This window comes from Oryzias melastigma, linkage group LG1 (genome assembly GCF_002922805.2).
Source record: "Oryzias melastigma strain HK-1 linkage group LG1, ASM292280v2, whole genome shotgun sequence".
In the NCBI taxonomy this organism is placed as follows: Eukaryota; Metazoa; Chordata; class Actinopteri; order Beloniformes; family Adrianichthyidae; genus Oryzias; species Oryzias melastigma.
In genome coordinates, this window is record NC_050512.1 from 718,133 (window position 1) to 727,889 (window position 9,757).

General features: G+C 47.4%; 1 protein-coding gene across 3 annotated transcripts in view; it reads right to left on the bottom strand.

Moving 5' to 3' along the window:
• LOC112137391 (choline transporter-like protein 2) overlaps positions 1-9,757 on the bottom strand; it is a 27,615-nt gene that overhangs the window by 12,887 nt on the left and 4,971 nt on the right. For 2 of the 3 annotated variants that reach the window (XM_036215458.1, XM_024259703.2), the window contains exons 1-8: positions 6,935-7,044; positions 4,316-4,364; positions 2,351-2,424; positions 1,761-1,845; positions 1,596-1,680; positions 1,399-1,518; positions 1,262-1,319; positions 1,064-1,190 (exon numbers count right to left, since the gene is read on the bottom strand). In XM_036215458.1, coding sequence (XP_036071351.1) covers positions 1,064-1,190; positions 1,262-1,319; positions 1,399-1,518; positions 1,596-1,680; positions 1,761-1,845; positions 2,351-2,424; positions 4,316-4,364; positions 6,935-6,956 — 620 coding nt within the window. In that variant the 5' untranslated portion in view covers positions 6,957-7,044. Of the gene's footprint in view, positions 1-1,063; positions 1,191-1,261; positions 1,320-1,398; positions 1,519-1,595; positions 1,681-1,760; positions 1,846-2,350; positions 2,425-4,315; positions 4,365-6,934; positions 7,045-9,757 lie in introns of those variants that run through there. The other variant, XM_024259702.2, reaches the window with a different exon arrangement.

Sequence of the window (9,757 nt, forward strand, 5' to 3'; positions counted from 1 at the left end):
ATTAGTCCACGCGGCATGTTTGATGCGTGCGCGGAGATGTCTCATTTCTGCGTGGAGTTTTGACATGAATAAAACTCCATATGTGTCGTCCAATTATTCTAAGTGAGACATCCACAGACGAAGCTGCTAGCTCCTCCCACACCCGGCGTGGTTTCAGAATCATGCTTTTTGATCAAGCTCTGAATTTGCCACGCGGTGAAAGAGGGCCGGGGCACGGGAATCATGCTCGGTGTGAAAGCACCTCCGGAGGCTTCTAGGTACTGGACAGCCCGCAGATGTCCCGCCTCCAGAGCCATATACCTCACCGTGATTGGTTCGTTCAGCTCTGCACACAACAACCGTCATTCATTTCGGTTTTGCGGGCTGCACTAACAGTAATCTTTCATATGAAGACGGGGGACGCATATGATCATCTCTGGGGCCGCAGATAGACCGCGGGCCGCGAGTTTGAGACCCCTGCCTCAAACAGAGAAACACTTGAGAATCAGTTGTTGTTTGTCATCATTTCCAAAACGTTAAGACTGACCTTTGCATTTTATTTTGAAAGTTCCTTCTCTGTAAGGAAGAGCATCATTTTCCCCTGAGACCAGTTAAAGTAGGAGAGTGACAGCAGGCTGAAGTCCCATTCTGGCCATCGTTTTCAAAGCATTTAAAGTGGGAATGTGGTTTTCCTTTCCAACCCGCCCCCCATCCTCTTCCTGTTGCTGAGAGCTCCCCGTTTACACTCTCTCCCACTACCTTACAGCCTCTCACACTTAAAACCGGTGCAACAAAAATGTTGATCAATATCAGAGCTATCGGGGCCAGCCCTGCGCCGCATGGCGCTCTAGGCGAAAATACAGTGCAGCCGCTGGCAGGCTACGCTGTCCACCGGGCGGCTGGCTAGCTTAACGAGCTAACCCACTGAATCCCACTTAAGTCAATGTGGACAAACACAGGTTAGACTGCTGCAGAAACTGCAGACAAACCCCTTCAGGACCACCTTTTCTGCCACTTCTAAACCATATGGACCCACGTGGCCTTGCTGCCCAGGTGATTGAGCGAGTGTCGGCTACAGACTCACTTGGACGCCTCCAGCAGCTGAGAGGCGTTGACGGTGGCGCTCTCGCCGTCATAGAACGTGGTCTCGTTGCCCACCACCACCACGCCGCCTTTCAAGGTCCCGAGGGCGGGGAGGCAGCGGCGCGTGACTGTGAAGGGAAGAGCTTGATCAGTTTCAGCTTTGGGCTGGACGCCGGACAGGAATCGAACCTCCACTTACAGGCCTTGCTGGGCATCAGCATGGCGGGACACAGGCCGTCCCTCAGGATCTCCGGACTCTGAGTCACGACAAACACACGCTGGTTAGGAACAGTGCTTTCATCACTTCCTGTCAATCAATGTAATAAGTGTATTCACAGATTTGGCAAAGTCCACCCCCTCCTTGCAGTATCTCCGGTAGTAATCCTGGTCTTCTTTCTTGCCTATCTTGGCATTCACCAGCGTGAGGAAGCGGTCGGGACACTTCTCCACGCAGAGCTGCAGAAAAAGCAGGCGGCGCTCTGAGCTGCTGGTTCAGCGGCGGCAGCAGTCAGAGGACCGAACGGCTTCCTGACCTGCGTGGTGGGACACTGGAACTCCAGCAGCACCAGCGGACTCGCACACTTCAGGATGTTGAAGTAGAACAGGAGAGGTTTCTTCCTGCAAAAGAGAAACGTCAGAACCGCCACGCCGGGGGGAGCGGACATGAAGGTCTGGACGCCGCGTTTTCGGAGACTCACTCCAGAGGCGACCCGGCCTGCCCGCAGAACTGCCCTCTGCTGTCGGTGGGGTAGATCACCTTCCTGGGGTCTCCCTGAGACCAGGCTGCAGGGACACGACAGAGACTCACATCCAACCCCCACCAGCTACTGTGGGGGCTCCTGCCCTCTTCATCATGATTGCTGTTTGCATTTCAAATATCAGACCCTCCAGGATTTCGCAGATTTTTATGAGCCTAAAATTTTGCTCCAGATTTCCATGTTGTCCCGCGCGTGTGACGGATTGCTCTGCACCCGCGCGCACGGCGCAACACCTCCACACACATGGTGCTCACACACTGCGCAGAGAAGACAGAGGGCTAAAGAGTTCACAGAAAAAGAGCACAGCTTTCGGGAAAAAGTCAGAAGGGAAACAGTTACGATGCTGTGCCGTCATCCATGACCGTTGTCACGGTAGACTGGTCAAAGTTCAGGCCAAAATGTGAACAAATTGCAGAGTTTGCTTGAATCGCGATCGCAACATCGAGAAATCCTGGAGGGACTGACACGTACATGTTTTCATTTATGGCTGAAGAGTTTTCACAGAGAGTAAAGTTTTTCTTGATTCTTACCCAGGATGCCCACAGCGAAGTACCCCAACAGGGCAATAATGAAGAGGATACAGCAGAGGATATCTGTGCAGCCCCTGCAGGGAAATGAAACCTTTGCTGACAGAAATTCTACAAAAACTATAGAAGTAGAAGTTAATCCATTTCTAGTTAAGCGGCAGAAACAGGCAGACGGTTCAGTCACTAAATGCTGCATTTACAGGAGCTGCTCTTCATCTGTGAGGAAGAGGATGGATGTGAAGGACAATTAACTCTTCAACATTAAATCAATCTCAGAGAAAAAACTGCTTTCAATGGAAAAATGTCCTGATTTCAGTAGAAATCTTTGGTTATGAGAAAACGGTTTTATGACCAAATCAATTTAGATGGATTGAAAAACTGATGACGGAGAGAAGCAGCCCTCCTGTTTTTTGAGGACTTTCTTTTCTCAGGTCAAAACACCTCGTTCTTGATCACAAATCCTTTTTGGATCTCTGCAGCTCTGTGGTAAATTCTTCTGTGGTTTCACAGACAGCCTGGCTGATCTCACCATCACCTCCATCACAAACACTCTGATCCACAGTTATAGACAGACTTTCACACTCTGTGACAGACTTGATGGAATGCTGGGGAGACGTGGACGTGCTCTTCAGCTCTTCTCAAATGCTGTAAACCATTGGAGCTTTTTTTCTGAACATCGGGAAACTCTTCCGTCTGCTGCAAACCTTGTTTGCTTTAGAGAACAGCCTCTGATGTAACGGTCAAGGAGAAGAATGCCATCATCATCATCGTCGTGGTCGTGGTGTGCTGTGTGTCAGCTGTCTGGCTGAGAGCTTCCACCCTTTCTCTACTTTGTCTAGTGCAGGAGTCTGCAACCTTCAACTCTGAAAGAGCCACTTCTCACCAACCACAACGCAGTGGAGTCAGAGTCTGATCTCTCTCTTCAGAAAAGCAAACTTCATAACTTCTGACAGATGTTCATATGACATTCTGCCCCACATAGAATCATAATGCTATAAATGTGGTGGTCAGCATTGATTTGAAAGAAAAAAAAAAGAACAGTCAATTTTACCATTTGTGGTGCATCTCAGCCAGAAATTCATAAATCAAAAATTAAATCAGAGCTGATAAAGTGACTTTTAAGACCAAAACTTAGAATCTTTGAATTTGTTCTTTAAAGGGTAACCAAACCTGTTGGTTGTTCACACATTTTTGATAAATTAAAACAAACTTGTTTAATTCTTGAAAACCCGTCTGTGCCCCTACAGGTTGAATTGAGGTATTACAGTTGAATTTTGTGATTGGTCAAACCAAGTAACCTTCAGAAGTCTGATATCATGAGCTGCAGCTCCAGTAATGATGACAGTCCTGTTCTCCAGCCCCGCCCCTCTGACTTTCACATTTCAGCTGTGGGCGGAGTCAGCCTCCAACTTCCCTGTTTGGTTACCGTTTAACAACAGACAGCCCGGCACGCCTTAGGTAAGAATTGTGCTTACTGACCTCAAATTGGTTTTCCGTGGTAAACAGCACTAAAAATGTGTCTAAATGTTTTGGTTTTTGTAAACTCCGAAGCTAAACTGCTTGATGGATTGTTGGAGCATTGTGGGTATTGCAGTCAGGATTGATGCTAACTGTGCTTCAACTGTTTGTGATTGAGTAAAACAAAAGTTAGACTTTTGTGACTGTTTTTGCTTAAAGCACCTTTTTGTCTGAAAAATATTGCACTTTCTTTTGACCAAAGAGCCACTATGGAGGGGTAAAAGAGCCTCATGTGGCTCCGGAGCTGCAGGTTGTAGACCTCTGCTCTAGTCTGAGTCCCCATCATCAGAGCAGGAGAAGAGGGAGGTTCTATTCCACAAGGAACCCTCGGTTCGTCTGCTGTTCTGATGCAGCCAGACATGTGGGAGGAGCTTGCCAGTCCTCCTCGTGTCTCCCATCAGCACATTCACTCTCACACACTCCCAGCTCAACACCGACGGACTTCCTCACCTGTTCTGGATCGGCCCTTTGAAGTTGGGGTCAAACTTCTTCGACTCCCCTGAAACAAGAAAAGGAGAAAAGAAAGCTCAGACCTGCGACCTTCAACCAGAAGATTCCACAGACGTGCAGGAAACCTCGTCCCGTGCACGCTCGTGCGTAAACGAGGATCGAAGCAACAAGCAACTGGAAAATCAGCAGCTGATGTTCTCCATGTGACCTGCAGCGTCTCCAAAACCGAAGTAGCATCACGATCAAACATTTACCAGCATCCAAATCGGATTCTGTTCTAAAATAAATGTTAAAAAAGCATTTAGGATTAACACCACATCAACTGTTAGGAAGGAACGAACACAATGAACTATCTGAGTTAAAGTCCCATTAAAACTATATATTTTTCTGTTTTCAAATTCTAAATCATAAACCCGTGTCATTTTCTAGGACATAGTTTCTGCAGAGCAGCAGGAGTTCTTTAGAAATTCACCTCTGAGTTGTGGGCGGGACTGTTGGCAGGGAAGTAAGCCTACGCTGATATCCCAATATCCATTTGTTTCCACTAGCTTGCAGCCCCTCACACCCCCAAGCTAACATTAGCGGTGAACACAAATAGTGATTAATGTCTTTTCTATCCAGTAGTGCAGTTCTGATACAGATTCCAGCTCAGACCAGGAAAACAAAGACGTTCATGGATCTGTTTGTCTTATGCATCAGAATGGAGTGAAGCAACAAGACTGTAGCCCCGCCCATTTCAGGTGCTGCACCCCCAACCTGAGCTTTTTCGCTGGTTTTTATATAGTCTTGATCCATCAGGATTTGACTAAAGTAATACTCAGAAACACAGTTTTATTCCATTATCAGGAAGAAGCCACAAGATCGCGTTCCATGTGACACGAGTGACGTTAGACCTGATCCCTGAGAGGACACAGCTGCTGTGTGAACAGGGATGGAGAGGTGGGTTGAGGCGTATGCGGAACAAAGACTTTCTCTATGCAAACATCAGTTTGCTCTTCATAGTTTTGTCTCTCAAAAGTGTAAAAGCTCTCTTTTATCTTTTAAATCTACATTTTCCAACTCTTGCTTTCTATTTTTTGTCGTTTAATTTTGTGATAATTTTAAAAAAGAGACATAAAACAGGAGAAATAAAGCCTTGAAGTCCTGCAGACACAGACAGGAAGAAACGTGCAGACGCTGGGTCAGCAGTGCATGAACACACCGGATCAGAGCCAAACAGGTGAACACTTTCACTTCAACTTAACAGACAAATCAGTTTTTCTGTGAATCAGCTATCAAAGGGCTTTTGGTTCTTCTGTTTGTTTTATTCGTGAGAAAAAAAAATCCCAAGCCTCCAGAGTTTTGGAAAACTTTCCGAGGAATGGGCCAGAGGGATTTGACGAACCCTTTGGAGTGGACCGGCCTGTGCAGCTCCAGTGGAACCCAGCAGTGCCGAGCATACGGCCCGTGGGCCTTATCTGGCCCGCCAGACGGTTTAATCCAGCCCATTCATGAAGAGAAAAAAAATATATAGGATGTTGGGGAAAAAATAGCAAGTTTGTAGCCCATTCCTGTGGTGAGTTATGGTTCTGTAAAGAAATGGCCCCAATGCGCAATTCCAACCCTAGGGGACACAAAGGAAACGCAGCCAAGATGTTTTCACACTTGAATGATTGTGAATGAAGTGTGTTGATACACAAGATTCGAATCCTGATATTGACGGCCTGGAGAGGGCCAAGCCATGCAGAGTTTCAGGAGAGAAAAGGAGGTGAACTCCATATTCTCATGTTCAGTTTTTGTAACCCTCCCACTCTCCTAGGCACGTTGATGTTGGGAGTGGGGTCATCACCCACAAGAGAATGTACTGAACTTTTTTATTCAATCATTTTCAATCTTTACTGGTGTTCAATGGAAGACAGGAAGTCCTTTCCACCTTCTTCATGAGAGGGGTAACACGTCAATATAAGGGTAGGGTCATATGGACCCCAAAGATAGCACAAGGGTTAAATAAACAAAGGGGTGCAGAGGTTTATTCAGTAAATATCGACTGTTCTAACTGTAATCTGATCCTTTGTTGTTGGCTTTTGGAAAATGGCTCCACTAAGAACTGTTTTTCAAAATTGGATCCAGAATTTTGATTTTAGAAAGCTGTAAATGGGTGAAATTCTTCTGCTGGGGTGTGTAGATGGAGCAGCTAAGTCTTCCAGACTACAAAAGGATTCTTCTGCCTGACTGTCATGCCCAGAAAGCCACAAAATGGCTCCTCGGCAACAGCAGGGCCACCATGGAAACGCCTTAGAAACCACAGAGGAGAAACGTCAGACCCTGGCAGGGAGAATGGCAGTGAGAGTGTGCGGCGCAGAGCAACAGCACTTCCTGCCCCGTTACAGAAGAGGCCTGCCACGCCCTTCGGCGCTGCTGAGCAGCAGAGTGAAAATGCTGCATGTGGAGGGAGCATGTGGAGGTCTCCGCTGAGGAATGGCGACTCCACACGCGTCAGCGACACGTACCACACAGACCCTGCTGCACAGCCATGCCCTCGCTGAGGGAAACACGACGGTGGCCTTTCAAAATAAACCGTGCCGTCATTCAGCTGCTCCTGAACGACGTCAACTGGAGGAGAGCTTCAGGTATACGTACCTGCTCGCTCATACTTTGCCATCCCAGAGCTGCTTCTCTTAATGTTAGCTGTTTTTATTCCGTGAGATGAGACGACTTTTACGCTCTGATTGAATTTACTTCCTGTTTGAGGTCGGTACCCTTCAACCAGCTCACTTCCTTCCTTCTGCTTCTTAAGCGTCCTCATTCCCTCTCTCTCTCAAGCTTGTCAACAAGCAGAGCAGATGAAGGCCTGACGGAGGACGGGCGGCTTCAATCGGCGAATCGAGCAGCCATCTGGTTGAAGCTTAGACGGTTACGGGTCCTTCAAGCAAACAAGTATGTTTCCTCAGTAAAAGCATCTGCTGAACATTTACATCAGGGACGGGGAACTCCGGGCATCAAAGGCTGCATGCTCTCCAACATCCTCTCCTCTGGCATATTCTAATTGGCTGGACACACCTGAACCAGGTAATCAGTCATGAGTAGGGCTGGAAATCATGAAATCATGCAGACACTGCGGCCCTCGAGGCCTGGAGTTGTCTTTCCTTGATCTAAATGTTTGGGCCTCCTGCTCCCGGGCCTGCTGCAGAACCGCAGACTGACCCGTCTTAGCAGCCTCACACTGGAGAGAGCGTCCAGGAGCAGAGGCTTCATGGTGTGCTTTGATGCAATGTTAGGACAATGGTTTAGTTATGATGCATTGTTTGACAGGCCAGCAGCGCCTGAGATAAGGCCGTCCCACCACAAAACCACCTCCACTGAAATGTGACTCACAGACAGAGATCACAGTATGAAACACAATCCGCAACACTCATCCCGTCTGCAACAAAGACGGAGCCCCGCCCCTCTTTACAGCATCCCACTTCGTGGAACCACATCAATATTCAGCAGATGGAGGAGTTCAGATACCGAGAAAAGGTTACACAAACACTCACAGGCCGCTTTATTAGGTCCTACTTGCTAGTACCGGGTTGGACCACTTTTGCAACACATTCTCAGTCTCGTCGTCACCTACTGATGTTTGGCTAAGACCCCTCTGCGTCACTTTTTGACGTCTTGGTTGTCCCAAACTCGTCGTTTTTTGATGTGCTGGCTGTTCCCATTAACTTACAGGTTTCAACCTCTGGGCCGTGAACAGAACCAGTCCAGTATTGTGAATAGGAGTGCACTGGTACCCATACATGGTACCGGTACTCTAATGCCTCGTTTCCACTGCGTGGTCCAGACTGGACTGGACTGGGCCGGACTGGAGTTTTTAGTGTTTCCATTACAAAATGGACCAGTTAAGCAGGACCGACTAGTACCATTTCTGGACCCACGTTGGTTGTACCTTCATTGAAAAATAGAATGGACCCGTGAGGCCGGACCTTCTGTTGTCACACGATGTAATCCATTGATTGGTGGAAAGGTTTTACGATAACAGGAAGCGTCTGACCGACCAGCGCTTTTCCCAACTCAAGATCCAAACCAAAAGTTCTGTCCTTTTTTCGGCTGGATTTTTTCCTTGCACTGTCAATAGACAAGAACCGTTGGCACCCTAATGTGCTGCCTTTTTTTTTCCCTCCTCGCAGCGCACCTGCTTCCCTCATGCACATGCGCACGCCCTCTTTCCCCCTCCCTCTTCTGCACCACGCAGAGCTAAAGCGCACAGGTTGCAGCTCAAACACTCATCTCACAACAGTCTTCAACAATTCTTCTTGCAAAGAATAAATCCTTTCCATACAGTACACTCCTTATTCGCGGGGGTTGAGGACCAGAGACACGCCGAGTCCACGAATACAAAGTGTGAAAAAATGTTTTATTCTTATCATTGTATAAATGTATTTTAAAATGTTAATCCAAACTGTAGCTTACAGAGAGGTTCTTCCCCTTTTAGGAACAGATATTAAGTGTAATGTCCAGCTTCCTTCCTCACGCTAGGGTGAAAGGGTTTACCATGCACTGTCCCCAGCAGGAGGGCAGGATGCTGATTTGAATGTAAATGTTCCTAGATAGTATGTTTCATGACACCTCCGATCAACTGTTTTGAGTCCCCAGCAGGAGGGCAGGATGCTGATGGAATGTACTTTCATGACACCTCCCATCAACTGTTTGACTGTGCTTCTTTGTTGAACCTCCAATGAACATTTGACTTTGCTTCTTTGTTTGAATGTTGTAACCTCCCACTTGTGCTTTCCAATAAAAGAAGCAAGGCAAGGATCAGTCCTTAAGGAAAAGGATGATGGCACAATCTTCCCATCATACTTGTTCCTTCCTTATGCATAAGTAACTTTGCTTGTTGGTTTGGTCATTTTACTAAGTTCTTTTTCTCTCTAGTGTCGAGGTGAATTTCCCTGACACAAAGAGACCTCCATCCCTTGATTCCATCTCCCCGGACCCCCACGGCCGAGGAATGTCCGTTATTGATCCAAACACTTCTGATCTGCTTTGTAAAACATTTGCTGAAGAACATTGCAGTTTTTTGTCCTTCTTTTAATGCAGAACAATGGACTGTTCTGCAGCGTAGAGTCCGGCTTCATCCAGAATAATCACCTGCTCTGGATTATAATGATCCTCCGCAGTTATCTTTTTGATTTTCCGTCTGTTTCTGAGTCAGCTGATGCAGCTTCTCTTTCACTGTTTTGACGCACAGCTAAGTCATCAGTCTGCACCCCATATGTGCTTTGATGGTTCGATGCTCAATGGAAAGCGGTTGGACCATTCTAAACCAGCCAAAAGGGGACCGGTCTGGCATAACCCAAACCCAGCACCAGACACGGTACTGGATGTGGTACCGGACGCAAACTGTTACCAGGTAAGGGTACCAGCACTGGACGTGTCCTGAGGACCAGTCAATCTCCGGTACCACGTCCTGAGGGTTGC